The 21,088-nt window shown below is 25.0% G+C and overlaps 3 protein-coding genes across 10 annotated transcripts in view; all 3 read right to left on the minus strand.

Annotated features, from left to right (window-relative positions):
- LOC126904481 (uncharacterized) overlaps positions 1-21,088 on the minus strand; it is a 125,999-nt gene that overhangs the window by 13,879 nt on the left and 91,032 nt on the right. Inside the window, exon 2 of one of the 4 annotated variants that reach the window (XM_050683553.1) lies at positions 11,281-11,301. The exons of 1 other annotated variant lie outside the window; for it this stretch is intronic. In XM_050683553.1, the coding sequence (XP_050539510.1) occupies positions 11,281-11,301 (21 nt within the window). Of the gene's footprint in view, positions 1-10,701; positions 11,302-21,088 lie in introns of all 4 variants that reach the window. 2 more of the 4 variants (XM_050683555.1, XM_050683554.1) reach the window with 2 other exon arrangements.
- On the minus strand, positions 3,865-8,484 carry LOC126904482 (uncharacterized). 3 transcript variants are annotated; one of them, XM_050683557.1, is made up of 3 exons: positions 8,363-8,484; positions 8,013-8,201; positions 3,865-4,539 (listed from the first exon to the last, which is right to left on the minus strand). In XM_050683557.1, exons 1-3 carry the CDS (start codon positions 8,433-8,435, stop codon positions 3,929-3,931), a joined length of 873 nt encoding a protein of 290 aa, XP_050539514.1. In that variant the 5' UTR covers positions 8,436-8,484; the 3' UTR covers positions 3,865-3,928. The 3 variants fall into 3 exon arrangements, 2 of the variants coding, with proteins under 2 accessions (XP_050539514.1, XP_050539513.1); XM_050683556.1 differs by having other exon boundaries at positions 3,865-4,472; positions 7,946-8,201; XR_007703756.1 differs by lacking the exon at positions 3,865-4,539 and adding an exon at positions 7,220-7,322 and having other exon boundaries at positions 7,417-8,201; positions 8,363-8,463.
- LOC126904486 (uncharacterized) lies at positions 18,419-20,106 on the minus strand. Of its 3 annotated transcripts, none has more exons than XM_050683561.1 (2): positions 19,993-20,106; positions 18,419-19,325 (listed from the first exon to the last, which is right to left on the minus strand). In XM_050683561.1, the coding sequence occupies exon 2, from the start codon at positions 19,306-19,308 to the stop codon at positions 18,541-18,543; it is 768 nt and encodes a 255-aa protein (XP_050539518.1). In that variant the 5' UTR covers positions 19,309-19,325; positions 19,993-20,106; the 3' UTR covers positions 18,419-18,540. The 3 variants fall into 3 exon arrangements, with proteins under 3 accessions (XP_050539518.1, XP_050539519.1, XP_050539517.1); XM_050683562.1 differs by lacking the exon at positions 19,993-20,106 and having other exon boundaries at positions 18,419-18,875; positions 18,984-19,528; XM_050683560.1 differs by lacking the exon at positions 19,993-20,106 and having other exon boundaries at positions 18,427-18,488; positions 18,609-19,528.

Below are 21,088 nucleotides of genomic sequence, written 5' to 3' on the forward strand. Positions count from 1 at the left end.
AAAATATTAACTTTTTTTTTTTTAGTTAAAGTAAATCATTAAAATTAATTCAGTTCTGGATATTTCAATAGTAGAATCTTTTTAAATATCAAAAATTACTTAGAAATGATTACTATGATTTCTATTTAAGTGTTCTATTACGATAAAAATGCAAAAAATAATGAGTTTTTCTGATAAATTTACAATAAATAATAATTATAAAACTTTCTGACTGCATATTAATCTTAAAAATAACATTGTTTTAATTCTCATAAAATTTTCTATTTAATGATTCATTCTAGTCAACGAAGGAGTAATTTTGCAGAATAGCAGAAAAAATTCCCAACAAACTTTTTTTTTTTTTGTTTTAATTAGGCAATTGGTGGATTATTCCAAAAGCAACATCAACTCTTATTTCTTTAATTATATCATGATTAGTAGTTCTTTGATTTTAAAATATAATATTTGAATATATACTAATTATAATTATTAAATTTAGTATGAAATTGATATTTAATATTGTAATTTAAACGGAGAAATTATAAAAATAATAAAGAAGTTATATTTTGCTTTACTTTTACGTGTATAAAAATTTAAAGGGCTTGATACAATAATTTTCAATAAAAACTGTTTGTTACTATAAAAAAATGCACTGGACTACAAGGAACTTTCATCAGAAGCAAAAATATACTTTTCTAAATCAACTTTTCGCGTTGTTTTCAAATCTGCAAGTAGACTATTTCTATCACTTCTAATTTTTTATATTATTACTAATTATATATATAAAATAATAATTAAAAGAAAAAAAAATTTGTTTTCAAATTATTACTGATTTGATTTTTAATATGTTAAAAATAATCAGTCCAAATTTTCAATTTTAACCTATTTTTTTGGTTCTTTAAAGTTGATGAAAAATTTTTGATAAAGATTTATGAAAGTTTATAGTAAAATAAATTGAATATATTACCATAACTTTTAGCTCAATTACAAGTTTAAAATTGACATCTAGGCCAGTCAACAAAGGAAAAATTGCGGAAAAAATTTTGTTTTTTTAAAAGTTGAATTAAAATATGTATAATGACATACTAATAGTCCTCAAGATTGGAATTGAGCTTTTTTTTTAAATCCTCGCAAAAGTTCAAAAATATGAGCTTTCTTAATTTTCTCAAAAAAAAATATTTAACTTACAAAAAAAAGTTTCGCACAAAAGTTGTTTAAAAGACAATTATAAATAAAAATATAATCTTATATTTTTTCATTTAAACAAATATTTTTCGAGTTACATTACATTTAATATGAGTAATAAAATTTATATTCCATTTTTTTCATTTTACGGTTACTTTTTATCATGTTATACTTACATTAGACACAATGTTATAAATGCATATGTGTGTATGTGTGAGTTTATTTATTTATTGTATCATTAAAGTGTAGTGTATATTGAGATACAACCGATAGAGTAGGTAATTGATTTGACGCTATATTATTTAAACCCAACTAAACGCTAAATTGTACATTCCGAAATAACAATCATATTATGTCAATTGCCACCGGAATATCTGGTAATATTTTTCTTTTTCTTTGCCTTAATCCCAACTACTTGGGGTCGGGCACCCTTATCCTAAGATTCCACTTGACACGATCTCCCACATCTTCTACGCTCACATCAGCTGTCCTCAAATCGCATTCAATAGCATCCCTCCATCTCTTTTTTGGTCTTCCTCTATCTCTTCTTCCTTCAACATTCATTTCTATAACTGTTCTTACAGCTTTCGATTCTTCTTTCCTCATACCATGACTAAACAATCTAAGTCTATTTTCTGTCATCTTATCCACGATTGACGCAACACCTATACTTCCTCTTATATGCTCGTTCCTTATCCTATCTTCTCTAGTCACTCCACTCATCCAACTAAGCATTCTCATCTCTGCTACACTTATTCTCTGCTCTACTTTCTTATCAACCGCCCAACACTATTAACCATACATCATAGCTGGCCTCACAATTTCATACTAAATTTAAAAACTATAATTAGTATTTATTCATATATTATATTTTAAAATCAAAGAACTACTAATCAGGATATAATTAAAGAAATAAGAGTTCATGTTGCTTTTAAAATATTTCACCAATTTCTCTAAAGGAAACACTATCTACAGATTTGCATCGAAGCGTTTCTTATGATAGTGATTTTAATCACTGTCAGATATCATCTATACTTGTCCCATCTATGCCTCGTCCACACTGTGCCTCGACCCCACTGTGCTACCGTTTTTAAAAAATTATAGCACTTTAAAGTAAAAAATGTAAATTATAAAATCGAAAATTTTCACACAAAAATAGCATTCGGTAGCCGTTTTCTCCATGAAGACAAATCCAGAGGTCAAAATTTTTTTTTTTATAGTACATGAAATAAGCNTTTTTTTTTTCATTTTATAGTACATAAAATAAGCTTTAATTTGATATATGTTTAAAGGACGCAGTATTTCCGGAACATTTTCAAAAATTAAGTTGAAAAAGTTAGTTTTTGTAAAAAAGTTGCAATTTTAAATCCCTCTCCATGAGCAGGTTAAGTGTTAAATTTTCAAAAAAATTATATCAAATGAAAGGAAAATATCTTAAGTTTTAGTTTAAAAAAAAAATTTGTTGATTTTTGAAAAAGTTATGGAAGTTTTAAGAAAAAAAAGTGAAAAAAATGACAAAATTTGTCGATTTTTAAATTTGTAATTTTTTTGGATATTTCTCCCATTTGCGGGGAACGAGGGAAAATTTTTCAATTTTTAAGGGTAATGTCTTCAACTAGATACGATTTGTGATCTTTTGACGTTTTGTTGAAAGAAATCGGTCCAGTGAGAGCTGAGAAAAAGTAGTGACAGACACAAAAAAAAAATAATAAAAAAAAAAAACACATCATGGTAAAATTAATACCTTCTCAGCTTCACATCGTAGCTAAAAATATTACATTTAACAGTATTAATAAATCAGTAAACTATCATTTTTCTAAGTTTTGAAGATATTTTTATCTTTACGTAAGTGTTTTATTAGTATTAAATTTTTAGCATTATTTCTATTTTGTAACCAATAAAAATTTAACGTTTAATTAATTTAATATTAATAGTATCAAAAAATCATTAACTTTTTTAATAAAAAAAAAATACTGACATTTTTTTGTTGACTTTTCAAATAATTTAGTATACAAGAATAAAATTTATATTGTTTAAATTTTATAGTTTAATTAATTTATAGTTAAAATAATCTTTAGGAAAACTTTGGAAATAATATAAAATTAACTACATATTTTAATGACAAAAATCTATTATAAAAAAATTAATTATTCCAGTATCACGTTGAAACTAATAAATTTTTCTCTGGATATAATGTTAGATAATTATAAATATAAAAACTGTTAAATTTTTTTTTATAAAAAATTGTACATATAAAGCTAACAATATTTGTAAATAATTATTTACTTAACTATTTATTATAAAATCTATAGCATTTATAATCAATGACTTAACTGCAGAAATTTAATTTAGAATAATAAACTATTCCTCAGTAACTATATAAAAATTATTGCTTTGTAACATACAGTTAAGCTGCTCAACTTGAGCATAATTGTAAAGTTAACCAAAACTTACTTTTATTTCATAATATATATTCAATCATGGAAAAAAATCTAATATGAAAAAATAATAATATTTGGAATTATAAAAAACTAAAAAATAGTTTTTAGATATTCATAATTCTTATAATTTTATTTTATTATTTCTTTAAAATTTCATCATCAAAAATTTATAATAAATCAACCATTTAAGATATTTTAGAATTTTAATCGACTAGAATTTTTTTTAATCTATTTATGAAAAAAATTACTTTTAGTCATATTGAAAGTATTTTCTTACAAACATTAATAGTGTTTTATTTTAACATATTATATAACTTTAACTTTTACTGTTTACCTTTTAAGATTTGTGCATTACATGCTATGTAAGAATAGAATGTATCTAGCAGTATGTTATAAAAATAAGTTATATCTATACTTATAACATTTAATATATTTATATAATTACTTCTAATAATATAAAACACTTTTCTTATAAATATATTCTGTGTCATCTCTACCAAAAATATACAGCCTTTAAAACGCTCGGAAAAATCATTGCTAAGTTTAATGAATTTTTGTTTATCTTCTTCCAATTTTGGTGATTGGTTATATTCATTAAAAATTAAAATTATCTGATCAATCGGTTCTCTACGTAAACGATAATCTCTAAATTTTTCTGATAGAAAATTGAAAAATATTGACGCCTCATTAAAATGATGACTAAACTTCTCGTGTTCTTTTGGTATAAATTTTATTGTATTTGCAGTGAATACACTATATTGAATTAACATTGTAATTCCCATGCTTTCAATAACATTTCTAAGCCAAACTATGGCTTCCATTGGATCGTTATATTCTTGTATAGCTTGATCAGTAATTTCTCGTAAGGTTCTTCCAACAACAGGCGTACGGTAAAATAAACGAGGAGCTGAACCTAAATATTCTTCATCCAAAGGTACAGGTTTGTCAATGTCGTCATTTAGATAGATTTCTTTGGAGTTTTTGATTGCAACTTTAGCACTAGTATACACAGAACTGTTCCGTATTACAAAATGTAACATTGTCTCGTGGTTATGTATATGTTCTCTTGCAATATCAATTGTTATATTGTTCATATCAATTTGCACACACGTATAGTTTTTAGCTAAACTAATTAACAACAATGCGTAAATACTTAAAATCATGTTAAAGAAAATTAAAATTAATCTGAGTGAAAATCTAATATAAATATGAAGAGAAAAAATCATTAAAACATAATTTTTGACATATGCGGACTTTTTATATCATGAAAAAACTATAAAATAATTGGAGAATTATAATAACTCTTGATTAATTTTAAGATCAAATAAACTGTTTTTTCATTTTTATGTAAATAAAAGTATACTATTAATATATTTTTCATAAAGTAAAGACAACACATAATAGTTTATATTTGAGTGCAAAAATGACTAATTTATATGCGTTTCATTTATATCCCACTAAACATTTTAAGTTTTGAAACGTATTATAAATGTTCATTTTAAGTGATAATACAAACTTAAATTTGTTAACATTCATTTGATGTTAAAAAATTATAATTTTATTATGACAAGTATTATTTATATACTTTTTTCATTCAAGATAATTTTTATTTAAACGGATGAAATGTATAAAGGTACATTATACATTATATATATATATATTATAAAGGAAAAAGGAGATCGTGTAGCTTTTGGAATAAATTATTAATTTTTTTAAATTAAACAATATCTACAGATTTATATCGATGCGTTTTTCTGGATAGTGATTTTAATCACAGTCAGATATCATCTATACTTTTCCCAACTATGTCACTTCCATACTGTGCCGCGACTCCACTGTGCTACCGTTTAAAATTAGTCTCTATAAACTCTAAGGTTCCATCCCATGGTAAAGAGCATAGTAATAGTACAATGTTAACTTTTTTGTAATTAACCTCCTTATAATGTGACAAGTGCACAATTACAAAAAGCATGAAATTAGTCAATAAATATGTACTCAATAATTAAAAAATGAGCAAAGTATAAAAGTAATTTATTAGTTTATTTGTAATTCTTTTGGATTTATTTTTTTTAGAATAATTTTAAAAATGTAAACCTCTCCTGTATAAAGGAAAATGGCCCATTTAAAAAAAAAAGTATGTTAAATGAAAGAAGTAAAAATAAGTATTTTTGAAAATTTAATTGTATTGTTCCATATATTTTTCAAAAAGTCATAGTAATTTAATGTTAAAAAAATTGTATATTTTTTAACTACAGCGACCATTTGCATATAGAAGATAAGTGATCGGGACAAATTTTTTTAGCTTCGATGCGAAGCTGAGAGTATTATTTTTACCATGATTTTTTTTTGTTTCTGTTACCACTTTTTCAGCTCTCACTGAACCGATTTTGATGAACAATATGTCAAAAGATCACAAATCGTATCTAGTCGAAGACATTACCTTCAAAAATTGAAAAAAATTTCCCTCGTTCCCCGTAAATGGGAGAAATTTCCAAAAAAATTACAATTTTTCAAATCCGTAAATTTTGTCATTTTTTTCACTTTTTTCCCTAAAACTACCATACCTTTATCAAAAATTAACAAAACAACTTAATTTTTTTTTATATTAAAACTTTTGATGTTTCCCTTTCATTCAATATCATTTTTTGAAATTCTTACACTTAACCTGCTCACAGAGGGGATTTAAAATAGCAATTTTTTTTATGAAAATTAACTTTTTCAACTTAACTTTTGAAATTGATCCGGAAATACTGCGTACTTTATACATATATCAAATTAAAGCTTATGTCATATACTATAAAATTAAAAAAAAATATTTGTCCTATTGAATTATCTTCTATGTATAAAAGCTGCCGTAATTAAAAACATGATATTTTTGTGTTAGAAATATGTGTTTTGTATTTTATGTTATTTTAAAATATCTTAGAAGAGAAATACATTGACTTTCATGAATATTATATATTTTAATGACATAGATTAACGTTTATAAGACATAAGATTCAATAAATATCAAGGATCTCACCACTGTCGTCTCCCCTCATGAGAAAATATTTCTCATTCCTATTAATACTATTTTATTATGCGTTTTTTTTTTTGTGGCTGCTATTTATTTTTCCAACCCTCACTTAACCTACTTTTTCAACAATATGTCAAATGATTACAATGCGATTTTAGTTATTTGTCGAATTTGATTTGATATAATAAAATTATTCAACTACAAAAGTAAATAATTTTACTTTGTAATTTGTTAATTTTTTAACTCTATTTGCGTGTGCTACTATTTGTCTATAACATTCCAATTTTTTTTGAAACATGTTACATAAATTATAAATCTAAAAAAAAAATTAGTTTTAGTTTCAACTCAATTTAACAATGGATTTTTACAATTATAATCAAATTTTATAATACACTCAATTGAGTAGATCTTTTTAATAATTTTTTTTTGGATTAAATTAACTCATTAAAATTATTTCAGTTCTGTATTTCAGTAATTATATAAAAATTATAACATTGTAACATACAGTTGAGCTGCTCAACTTGAAAAATATTGTAAAGTTAACTTACGTTTATTTCATTTCACATTAATATAACGTCAATTATGGAAAATATTATAAATAAAAAAAAAAATTATTTAGAATTATTAAACAACAAATAAAACACAGTTTTTAGATATTCATAAAGATAATTTTTAATTTAACTCATTAGTTTTTTCTGAATCTATAAAAAAAAAAAAATTATCATTAGTCATACTGAAAGTGCTTTTTTATAAATTATATAACATTAAAATACTATAATGTATTCTACTATTTACCTTTTAACATTTTTGCATGACATTTTATACAAGAATAGAACATATGCTGTAGTATCTTTAAATAACTTGGTATATCATGTGTAGATTTTAATTTAGTTAAATTTCTGCTTTGGAGTAGTTCAAAAATTTTGGTTATATATGGATCTCTTGGCATCGTTACTAACTGCATACACATTATAAAACGTACCAAAAAATCATTGCTAAGTTTAATGAATTTTTGTTTATCTTTTTCAGTTTTTGAGATTGGTTATATTCATTAAACATTAAAATTATTTGATTAATCGGATCTTGACGTAAACGATAATCACTAAATTTTTTTGATAGAAAAATGAAAAAAGTTGTGGCCTTATTAAAATGGTCAATAAACTTCTCGTGATCATCTAGTATGTTGTTTAACGTTTTTACTGTAAATTGACTATATTGAATTAATGCTGTAATTCCAACACTTTCAATAACATTTCTAAGCCAAACTATGGCTTCCATTGGATCGTTATATTCTTGTATGGCTTGATCAGTAATTTCTTGTAAGGTTCTTCCAACAGCAGGCGTGCGGTAAAATAAACGAGGAGCTGAACCTAAATATTCTTTATTCAAAGGTACAGGATTATCAATGTCGTCATTTAGGTCGATTTCTTCGAAGTTTTTGACTGAAACTTGATCACTAGTGTACACAGTACCCTTATCTATTTTCAATAGTAACAATTTCTCATGGTAATATATATGTTCTTTTGCGACATCATGTGTTATATTGTTCATATCAATTTTCAAACACGTACAGATTTTAGCTGAACAAATTAACAACAATGTATAACNTTAGGTAAACAAATTAACAAAAATGCGTAATTAATTAAAATCATGTCGAAAAAAATTACAAAAAACTATGAGTGAAAATCTAATGTAGATATGCTGAAGAGAAAAAATTGTTACAATATAATTTTTGACATACGTGCACTTTTTAAATTGAATAAACTGTTTTTACATTTTTCTGCAAATAAAAATACTAATAATATATTTTTCATAAATTAAAGGCAGCAAACACTAGTTTATTTTTGAATTTATAAATGATTACATTTTGGCGTTTCATTTATACATTACAATAAGATCGCAAAAAAAAAAAAATTAATTAATAAATAGTATAATGAATTTATATAGATATTAATTTTTCCCCCTTTATTTTTTATGTTTTAGATCACACACAACACTGAAGAATAGTCGTTAAATAATTTCATAAATAGAAACACATTGTATTGAATTAAAATTAAATTAGTTAATGAATAAATAGTTGCTGAATAAGTAGACAAAAATATTAAACGAATTATTCACTAATTGTTGAAATATGTAATAAACAAAAATTAAAAATAATGTAATATTAATAATGGTGGAATGGTAAGGATGAAGTATGAGGTTAAATAGTATCTGGTGGTCGAACTGTGTTGAGTTATCAAATAATAAAACATCCGTAACTTACTCATTTTTGTTTATTACGTGAATTTTTAAGGAGTAAAACTGCAAATAAATAATCAATTCATTTACCTTTATTTCCTTTCGTATTTTACTGAATTAATCTTATGGTCATTTTTCGCTTCAGTTTTTACAATCAATTATAAAATCTCGCGTTTATTGCGATTAATTAGCCATTATATGTATATAAAAAGATTCTCTTCAAGGGGACCTGCGTCTATTATGATTTGTTTTTTTTTATACTTTTTATATTATACTATGTTTTTACTAATAATATTTTATATGAATTCCCTATATGGATATTCACAAAATTCTCTCTTTACCTGTTAACATATAATTTTAAAAATATTAAGTAAAATTAAAACTATATTAAAAATATTATTAATTTAAAAACTAAAAAATATTAAAAATATTTAACTCAACAGGCCAAGGCGAAAATACGCTTGATTGGAGCTGATATATTTTTTCTCAAAAAGTGTATTAAGTTCCATAACTCCGAAGTTTGCCAGATTACCAAGTAAATTTATTTTATATTATATAAAATTTATTTTACATTATATATATATACATATTATTGTTAAAGAAATCAATGTTTGGAAAGTGGTTTCATGATCTACTAATAAATGCACACAAGACTATTTAAATAATATTTATTTTTTTAACCAAAAGGTATAGCAAAATGTGGTTGTATCTTAAGTTAAGTGTAGGAATATTTACACCAATGCTTTTTAAGAATTCTGAACTGTTTTATTAACCCATTTAATAATTCTTAAACATATATTCCATATTTTAATTGCCTATTATCTAGTGATTTAAGTCCTATTAATGACGTTATATTCCTATTATTACCAATTTAAATTTGCAAAACTAAAAAAAACTTTTTGTATGGTTTCTAATTTATTTATGAGATCATCCTGATCAGAATTATATTCACTATTTGTTTAATATTATTAGTATTGTAAAAAAAAAAATAATATATTTTTTAATTAGAATATTAGAAAAGCGTTTTAGGTTTATTCTATAAATATGTTTTAATAAAAATTCAAGTGTATCAATACAGTAAGTATTTTTATGATTTTCTAGACGGAAAAAATATTGTATTTAAGAGTATTAATAAATATGTAAAACAATCATTTTTCCAAGTTTTGAACATATTATTTACTTTACGTGAGTTATTTAAGCTTTTTTGCTTTATTAGTATAAAATTTCAGTATTATTTCTATTTTGTAACCAATAAAAATTTAATGTTTAACTAATTTAATATTAATAGTATCGAAAAATCATTAACTTTTTTAATAAAAAATTTACTGTCATTTTTCTATTGACTTTTTCAAATAATTTAGTATACAAAAATCAAATTTATATAGTTTAAATTTTATAGTTAAAATAATCTTAAAAAAAAATTGTACAAATTAAAGCTTACAATATTTGTAAATAATTATTTAATTAATTATTTTTCATAAACTCTATAGTATTTATAATCAATGACTTAACTACAGGAATTTTATTTGAGAATAATAAATTATGATACAGTAATTATATAAAAATTATAGTGATGTAACATACAGTTTAGCTACTCAACGTGAGCAAAATTGTTAAGTAAACATAAACTTACTTTTATTTTATATGATAAAATAAAATATTTGGTATTTTTGAAAAAATAAAAAATACAGTTTTTAGATATTTATAAATCTTATAATTTTTTTTTAATTTCAATCATCGAAAATATATAATTAATCAATCACTTAAGATATCTTAGATTTTAGGAAGTATTTTTTTACGAACAATAACAGTGTTTTATTTTAACAAACTATATAACTTTACCTTTTAAGATTTTTTCATTACATGCTATGTAAGAATAGAATGCATCTAGCAGTAAGTCATAAAAATATGATAAATTGTGACTCATAGACTTTAATATATTTATATGATTGCTATAAATAATAGAAAACACACGATTTATAGTTATACTTTTTGTCATCTTTACCAAAAATGTACAGCCTTTAAAACGCTCGGAAAAATCTTTGCTAAGTTTAATGAATTTTTGTTTATCTACTTCCAGTTTTGGTGATTGGTTATATTCATTAAAAATTAAAATTATCTGATCGATCGGTTCTCTACGTAAACGATAATCTCGAAATTTTTCTGATAGAAAATTGAAAAATGTTAAGGCTTCATTACAATGATGACTAAACTTATCGTGTTCTTTTGGTATTTGTTTAATCGTATTTGCTGTGAATAGACTATATTGAACTAACATTGTAATTCCCATGCTTTCAATTACATTTCTAAGCCAAACTATGGCTTCCATTGGATCGTTATATTCTTGTATAGCTTGATCCGTAATTTGTTGTAAGGTTCTTCCAACAGCAGGCGTGCGATAAAATAAACGAGGAGCTGAACCTAAATATTCTTCATCCAAAGGTACAGGATTATCAATGTCGTCATTTAGATAGCTTTCTTTGAAGTTTTTGATTGAAACTTTAGCACTAGNAGTTTTTGATTGCAACTTTAGCACTAGTATACACAGAACTGTTCCGTATTACAAAATGTAACATTGTCTCGTGGTTATGTATATGTTCTCTTGCAATATCAATTGTTATATTGTTCATATCAATTTGCACACACGTATAGTTTTTAGCTAAACTAATTAACAACAATGCGTAAATACTTAAAATCATGTTAAAGAAAATTAAAATTAATCTGAGTGAAAATCTAATATAAATATGAAGAGAAAAAATCATTAAAACATAATTTTTGACATATGCGGACTTTTTATATCATGAAAAAACTATAAAATAATTGAAGAATTATAATAACTCTTGATTAATTTTAAGATCAAATAAACTGTTTTTTCATTTTTATGTAAATAAAAGTATACTATTAATATATTTTTCATAAAGTAAAGACAACACATAATAGTTTATATTTGAGTGCAAAAATGACTAATTTATATGCGTTTCATTTATATCCCACTAAACATTTTAAGTTTTGAAACGTATTATAAATGTTCATTTTAAGTGATAATACAAACTTAAATTTGTTAACATTCATTTGATGTTAAAAAATTATAATTTTATTATGACAAGTATTATTTATATACTTTTTTCATTCAAGATAATTTTTATTTAAACGGATGAAATGTATAAAGGTACATTATACATTATATATATATATATTATAAAGGAAAAAGGAGATCGTGTAGCTTTTGGAATAAATTATTAATTTTTTTAAATTAAACAATATCTACAGATTTATATCGATGCGTTTTTCTGGATAGTGATTTTAATCACAGTCAGATATCATCTATACTTTTCCCAACTATGTCACTTCCATACTGTGCCGCGACTCCACTGTGCTACCGTTTAAAATTAGTCTCTATAAACTCTAAGGTTTCATCCCATGGTAAAGAGCATAGTAATAGTACAATTTTAACTTTTTTGTAATTAACCTCCTTATAATGTGACAAGTGCACAATTACAAAAAGCATGAAATTAGTCAATAGATATGTACTCAATAATTAAAAAATGAGCAAAGTGTAAAAGTAATTTATTAGTTTATTTGTAATTCTTTTGGATTTATTTTTTTTAGAATAATTTTAAAAATGTAAACCTCTCCTGTATAAAGGAAAATGGCCCATTTTAAAAAAAAAGTATGTTAAATAAATGAAGTAAAAATAAATATTTTTGTTTCTGTTGCCACTTTTTCAGCTCTCACTGAACCGATTTTGATGAACAATATGTCAAAAGATCACAAATCGTATCTAGTCGAAGACATTACCTTCATAAATTGAAAAAATCTCCCTCGTTCCTTGTAAATGAGGGAAATTTCCAAAAATATTATAAATTTAAAAATCGCTAATTTTCGACATTTTTTCAATTTTTTTTACTAAAAACTGCCGTAACTTTTTCAAAAATGAAAATATCAATATAATTTTTTTTTTTATAGATATATAATCAGTTGGATAGTCGTATAATCGTATTTATACGTTTTAATTATTATAATTATAGTTAAATACAGTAATTATTTATAACATTGAGAGGGATACGAGTAATAATTCAGACAAAAATATGTATGATAATTAATCATAAATTTATCATTAATCGATAAGTGTATTACAATTATAATAATAATATTATAATCATTAGAATATATGTTCCAGCAATTATTATCGTCGTCGTCGGCGGCGGCGGTAGTAGTAGTGTTTATTTAAGAATGTGTTTTACTATAAGAAAACTCGAACAGTCGTCATTATTATACATTGTCGACAAAAAAAGAAAAAACTGATTTATTATTCACTATACGAATAATGGTCAAGTTATAGCTCGTATATTAACAATTAATGTAATTGACGGCGACATCGCCGCCGCGTTAAGCCATCTGCTGTATTAATCTCGAGTGCTATAGTATAAAAATATATAATCATCAATACAGCCATCTGGCACACAATGTTTCGAACTAATTTTTTTTTTTACAAATTAGGTAAAATTAACATTTTACGTACAGACTTTATCAAAATATATGCATGTCGCATATCAAAACAGCGGATTCGACGTTTAAAATTCATACTTTTCACCGTAACCGTATAGCTTACCTGGAAAACGCATTTTTTTTTTTTGTCAATAAACCGATATTACGTATATACTATATGGCCGAGCATAATTTAGGCGCGCGACAAGTTGTGTTAGTTAACGTCGTGTTTCATTACCCCCTATCATAAGATTTGGTGGAAGAGGAGAGGTTCCTCACCTGCCTTAGGTTAATTTACGTTGGATTTATCCCCCTCCATGCCTCTTCACCAACACCTCATGTGGTGTGCTGAGTGGGTGAAGCGGGAGGGAATCCCCTATATTACCCTACTTATAATATTATTCAATGAATATAAAAAAAATATATTAATTAAAAACCTTTGCATTGTAAGTTAAATATTAAAACACTTAAAAATGTTAAAATTCTTAATTCTTGTCTTTAATTGCAACCAAAATATTTGATTCAGACAAAAGTACAAACTTTAAACTAAGGTTGTCTTATTTTGAGAAAAAAGTTATAGTAATTAAAATAAAAATATCACGTTAACAGTAACTTAATATGAACTGTTTAATTTGGTTTTTAGAATATTGATATTTTACAATAAGAATCGGATTATTACAATGATAAATAAGAATTATTTCTGACTTAAAATTTTAAACATATTTTACCACGTGAGTCAATAATCAATTAATTGTATTTTTTTTTTTTTAACTAGAGTGATAGATAATTTACATTCCATTGCCATGAAATAAAATAATTTTAAATCAAGCAATAATTAATTTAATGTTATAATAAACTTCATAGTTATGCGTCAATGTATTTTTTACGTTCCGTGTTCCCAGTATAAAATGATAAATAATAAAAATAAAGAGCTTTGTTATTTTAATTTTAACATGAGTAGATTTTATTTTTAAAGCTATTGCCGTATATAAGTAGACTTTATGTTCACAGACTATTATTGCTTCCCGTATTACAAAAATCAAATTTATGAAGAATTTCTTTTTTGAATGTGTCATAGGTCTATAGTATCTCAACATAAACATACACAAAAAGTAAACAAATTAATTAATACTTTAAACGTCAAGATTGTCATTTTAGCCCTTCTTGATCCTCCTATTGGGTACACTTGTATGGCCCAACCTCTCCAGTCAGTATATTCTAGTTAATCCTTTATTATATTTATTAAATAAATAAATTTATTAAATTTTAATAGATCATTGATCACTGTTTTTTTTACTACTTTTTGGAAAAGGTCTACGTAATTATGTTACATAAAACCGGTTGTTACGGGTCAAACGAGTTATGTGCTGCGCTCTATGCGCGAAGCCAGCACCTAAAAGCTCTGCCAAGTCACATGGCCAGACTACATTCGTTTCCTCCACCTTTTTCCTCTGATGTTTATAATGAGTTCGATGTAAAAATGTATTTTTTATTATTGAGCAATTTGAATAGATATTGCTACAAATTTGAACTACCATTTATTTATTTTATTTTTAGTATATATATATTTTTCTTGTTAATTGTGTATTTGTTATAAATTGAGTTAGATTTAAGGGATTCCTGTAGACAACCTCTCCGGCTTCAAGTAAGGTCGTGTGTTAGCAGGCAATCCTAGTCAAATATACAGTCCACTCATTCCCCAAAATCGTTTACAGGTGCCAGGGTAAGCGGCACAGTATTTGCAGCCCCCGCACTAACACTGGTAATATTTCTACAGTTTATAATTATAGACCCATTTCAAAGACGTGAATTATACAGGTTTTTGAGGCTATGCTGATCGTAAATGTTTACAAACTAATTTAAATTGATTTATTGAATGGAGAATACTTAATTTTCGCCCTTTAAACATTGATTAATATTTTTACTATTAATAAATCTTTAAAAATGCATAGTTTTCTAAATAGAAACATAGTACAATTTAAAAATAAAATCTTAATATTGTACTTTGGTTCATTCTCAATCAGAGTTTGATTCTCTTATTTGGTCTCCTAACTACATAACCCATATTTCAAAATTTAATAATGATGAATATAAATTTTTTTAAATTATTTGCATTCAAGATGAAACTACTTATTTCCAGGGATTTTTTTACATTCGTTGCGGACTCAATGGGCTAGATACATGTCATATCAGGTGTAAATTAGCAGACATTATGTTCATTTACAACCTTATAAATTTTAATGATGATTGTCCTGAACTACTATTCCAAGTTGGATTTATTACCATTTTACTAGAACTCAATCTTTACACTACGTTTCTAAATTTAAAAGTAATGTTTAAGACGAATTGGTGATGATGAACAAACGGTAGTCGACACAATTAATTAAAAAATCGACGTGGACCCGTTTTTTCACACAAAAAAAACCACAATTACAAATAATGTTGCACAGTAGTTCGAGATTAAAAGAATTACACAGCACAAATAATCAAGAGATGCGTTGACGTCGAAACAGTGCTGGCAGTTCGGTATCAACAAGGTGACTTGAACGTATCATTTGCGGCAGGTCGTCGGCAATTGCTGCACTTTGTACCGCGGTATTAGTCCGTCAAATTATCATAAGAATGGCGATGGCTGATAAGGGTGGCATAGGTCGCGGGGCTACGTGCAACACCAAGCGGCGCGGGACCGTGTCACTAATTTTACAGCTGCATCTCTTTTCCCTGGAACTTTGAGACTAGCCAATTTTGTTTATATGTATTGAGATTTTTTTAATACGTCTCGTGTTCGCTGGAAAAATAATATTGTGTCAGTCCTTTGACCCACTTTCAATTCTAAATTTTTATTTCATTTTGTTTTTTACGTACACTTTATTCATTATGGATTCATATTTTTAATGAATATTATTTTCATTTTGTAACGTTAATTGTTGTCGTGAATATTGTTTATAAAAAAGGTCGATTTGCCCGTTAATGTTATAGAAATAAATAAAATTCTTTCAGTTATTATAAAACACACAGACGACTGATTTGAATTGACTAATGAAAACTAAAAAGAATAATAAAAATTGACTAATAAGATAATGTATATTGGTGAAATGGTTACTGTGACTAGCAGTACAAAGGAAATGTTGCCTACTTAGGGCCAACAGTAAACAAAACAAACGACATTTAAAGTGCCGAATTAGCGCGCACTGACTAGAAATATTTACTAAATACATTTTTGACTAGTTTTAAAAACATAATATGATAATATGAACAATAAGTAACTTATAGAAACGCAAATTGAAAAGTAGTGCGACTGGCCAGTTGCAAATATCTGAAAAATGGCTATATAATTAATAATTCTACAAGTACCAGTACGAAAATTCACCAATCATTATGAATATTTGCGTAAATTTAAAAAGTTAGCCTTTATCACTCCTTGTTATAGTAAATAGTAGCAAACTAGAACGATTGAACTCTGATTTACCTGTCAAATTTTCCAATCGCTACTGATTCTATGAATAAAAAAATATTTAGAACAATACTTTTCAAATATTTATACTAGCACTTACAATTGGAGTGATACATGCGTAGATGCACTGTACGGGATAGGGGTCTAAGACTCCCTCTAATTAAAATTTAACTCTCCCTCAAAAAATTAAAAATTGTATGCGTTGTTATATAAAAGTAAATTTTTGAAGGACAAAATATTAAGTGTAGCCTATTTTATAATTTTGACCACCTTACGCTAATGTACATACATAAAATTTTGATGATAAATATTAAGAAACAAACAAAAAATAGTCTTTCGAATTGATAAATGAAATACTCTAAAAATTAGGAGCAGAATTTTGCTACCTTAAAAATATGACTCATATCATATTATTTAGTCAAGTGAAAACCTTAGTTTCCATAGAATGTGTGGTGATATTTTTAAAAAAATGTTTACGTATGTATGTTTTTATGATTTATTTATGTATTTAGTTAGATTTGTAAACAATATAGTTCGGAATTTATTATTTTCAATAATTTATTGTGCATCTTTAAAGATCAGAATGAGCTTATTTATATTTATTTTTTAAAACTTTATTTTTTTAAGTCAAATATTTCTTTGTCAAATAAAATTATATTGAACAAAACATTACTCCAACCACTATGGTCTTATGGCATAATAATTTGGGGTCCAGCAAAAAGTTCTAACCAGAGAACAATCCAAAGTTTCCAAAACATCTGCTTAAGAATCATAACCGGGGCGCCCTGGTACGTCACAAACATGGCCCTACATTCAGACCTCCATCTCAACACAATTAAAGAAATGGCTAGATTATATTATAAAAGATTCTGGATGAAACTTGAATCCAACCCCAACAGATTAATTGAAATGCTGAGCGCAAACGCCTTGCCTGGCAATCCAGTAAAAGGCGTCTTAAGAGATAATGGTGCAGAGACCTATTATCTTTAAAAATAATTTAATCTTGTTAACATTACGTAATTAAAACTCCTAATTATTGTACAAACTACTATATTATTATTATTATTATTGTTAATATTAAGTAATAAAACTAAATATACATTTTCAATAGCAGGCGACTCCAATGGGAGCGACCCCACAGGCTACTAATATTAAGTATTTTATAAATGTATATTTTCTAAACTATTTACTTATTGTAAAATTTTTTTTTTACAGATTGTAAATTTCATAAATAAAAGAAAAAAAAACTTTTTTCAAGATGACGTCATGAAATATAATTAAATCATAATAATATCAAATAAAATTTTCCCAGCACGTAAAATTTACGCCACGTCGATTAATGTTTCATTTATAAAAAAATGAGCACTGTAATAATAATGCAATCTAGAATACTTATTTTTAGATTGTACTAATAAATGGGCGTAAAGAGATTTAACCGATTTTTATCATGATAAACAAATAATTATAATCTATTTAAACAATAATTAAAACAAATTATTTTACGTAAAAATATTTGAAAATATTTTTTATTTTATTAAATTTTTTTTTAATTATCTTTTTAATTGAAATACATAAAAATATTCTAGAAATATCAATATTAAACTTTTTAGTTTTGCGTCACTACTTGTTGTTGTATTTAAAGAATCCTACTCAGGTACACTCACTAAATAACTGCAAAATGAAAATCCTAAAAATATTTTACGTAAAAATAATTCAAACAAATGTATTTAGTTTTTATTTTATTGTATTATTGTACATTTTTTTGGCATACTTTGACGAATTATTCTATTAAAAAAAAACATCTTACGAAGTGTCGTGCATAGTGCACATTTTTCATTTGAAAAGTCCAAATTATTCCACTCTTGTAGACGCACTAAATTACTGCAATTTGAATAACGATTAATAAATTCATTACAGTCATTTTGAAATATGGTTTTTGACTTTGTGCACGGTTTCACTTGTGAATATTTATTTACATTTTCTACAAATTTGTCTATTGGCTCAGTACGTATGAGATATTCTTCAAACTTTGCCTTCAATTTCACTATTTGATTTGTGTATTCTTTCATTATACCTTTTAATTTGACATGTAATATATTTAACAACATTTTAATAATTTTACAATAATTAATTAGCAAAGATATTCCAATGCTTTCAATTACATTTCGGATCCATGCCATACCTTCAAAATATTGTTCTTTTATACGAGCTTCTTTAACAATATCGTGCAATGTTCTACCAACAACATCAATTTGATACATAGCAACTGGAGCAGTACATCTATATGGCTCCGATGGAGGTGCGGGGGTTGGAGCAGTGTAATTAATGTTTAAATTAAAATTCAATGTTTCTAGATCAGCTTTCATAGTTTCTGGTGCAGTATATATTTGATGAGACATTATTTTTAAATCCATTAGATTCGCGTTTGCTTTTACGTATTCATTGTATTTATGTTTATCAAGTACTCCATCATTCAATATGATCATATTACATATCATAATATTCATGGAATATAAAAAAATGGCTATAATTAAATATATTTGCATTGTAAGTTTACGTATAAAACGCTTATCAATGTTAAAATTAATTAATGGTGTCGAACCAATTGAATTTAAAAGATATTAGTTTTTAAGTACTATTTTTATTGATATTCAATATGTTTATTGACGTCAAAGTACAAACTAAAGTCGGCTTACTTAGCGAAATATTATAACAATTGAAATGAAAATATCGTGTTAGTACTAACTTAACATAAACTGTTTAATTTGACTTTTACTTTATAAATATTTAAAAATTAAAATCGGATTACTACAATGATAAATGATAAATATTTTTGACTTATCAAATATTTTAAGTATATTTTGCCACTTGAGTCAATGTATAAATTGAATATTCAATAAATTAAAATGTTTTTTTTTTTTTAACTGACTATAGTGAAAATAATTTTAAATAGAAATTCCATAGTATGAAATAATTTAAAGGCCAAAAGTAATTGATTTAATGTAATTATAAAATTTATAATTATAGTGTTAGTTGTAGGAGAGATTGGGAAAATAGCTGCCACGGGTTAATATAGGTCCCCTAAATCTGTTCTAAACTAAATCACTAGGTAGACATTGATTATAAAGAATGAGTATCTTTATTATTACTTAAAATATAATACTAGCGGTAATATAATAATTTTTTCTCACCAAGACGTTTTCATTTTTTTGTTAACGTCCATTTTGTAATTTCGTTTTTATCAAATTTATTTTTATATACGAATGACATATTATATGTGAATATTGGTTTAAATTTTGCAAAGTATCGACTATTGTTCTAAAAATAATGAATAATGATTTCATTTAATGAAATATTATCAAGTGTATATTAAGGGATATTTAATAAATCATTATTAAATCAAATTTTCCTATATAACAAATTCATCTTCATTTTGTACTTACCACGACGAGGAACATTTAAGCAACTTTTCCATTATCTCTTAAACTTAAACTCTGAAAACATATAAAACAATTGTTTTGCCTATGTCTCCGCAACCCATTTATTATGAACTACTTGATTAATCGAAAAATAAAAACAAAATTATTAGTTTTTGCATTTGCTTCTCTTAGTTTAACGGAAACTTACCAAAAATGTTTCTAACCAACGAATACTGTATAACTTTGTCACTATCTGATTTTCTTTTCTAAAGATACTTAATTTAAGTATTGTCGAAAACAATTTGTAAATGACACTACAATAACAAAAATATCGTAGTTTTTAATTAGTAAACTTTGATGATATTAAAGTACATATCTAACAACGTATATTATATATAATGTTTTAATAATGTAAATTTTCATTATTAATAAAATTAATAAGTGTATTCTTCCCATACTAATTCTCGACAGTAAAATAAGTGGATGTTATATTAAAAACATTAACACCAAAATACGGAAATAAATAAAAAATAAAATTATATATAATAATATGATATCTATATAAATATTTGTAATATTGTATTTTATTATTTTATTATGTAATAAAACGTTTAAAAATTAGTCAATGCTAGACAAATTACTTAACGATGTCCAATTTACTCATAATTTTTTTAATAAAATGTTGTGCTAAACAATAATTAGTTCGTTATTTTTAAGTACACATTTGTATTTTATTTTTTTGTAGTTGAAACATTGAGGTATTATGTTACAGGATATGTTTTTCTAATCATTTGTAATTTTTGCGGATACTAATATCATTGAATATCTGCTATACTCTAATGTCTAATAGAGACGAAATAGATTCAAA

This window comes from Daktulosphaira vitifoliae, unplaced genomic scaffold, assembly GCF_025091365.1.
Source record: "Daktulosphaira vitifoliae isolate Bord-2020 unplaced genomic scaffold, ASM2509136v1 Scaffold_4, whole genome shotgun sequence".
Classification (NCBI taxonomy): Eukaryota; Metazoa; Arthropoda; class Insecta; order Hemiptera; family Phylloxeridae; genus Daktulosphaira; species Daktulosphaira vitifoliae.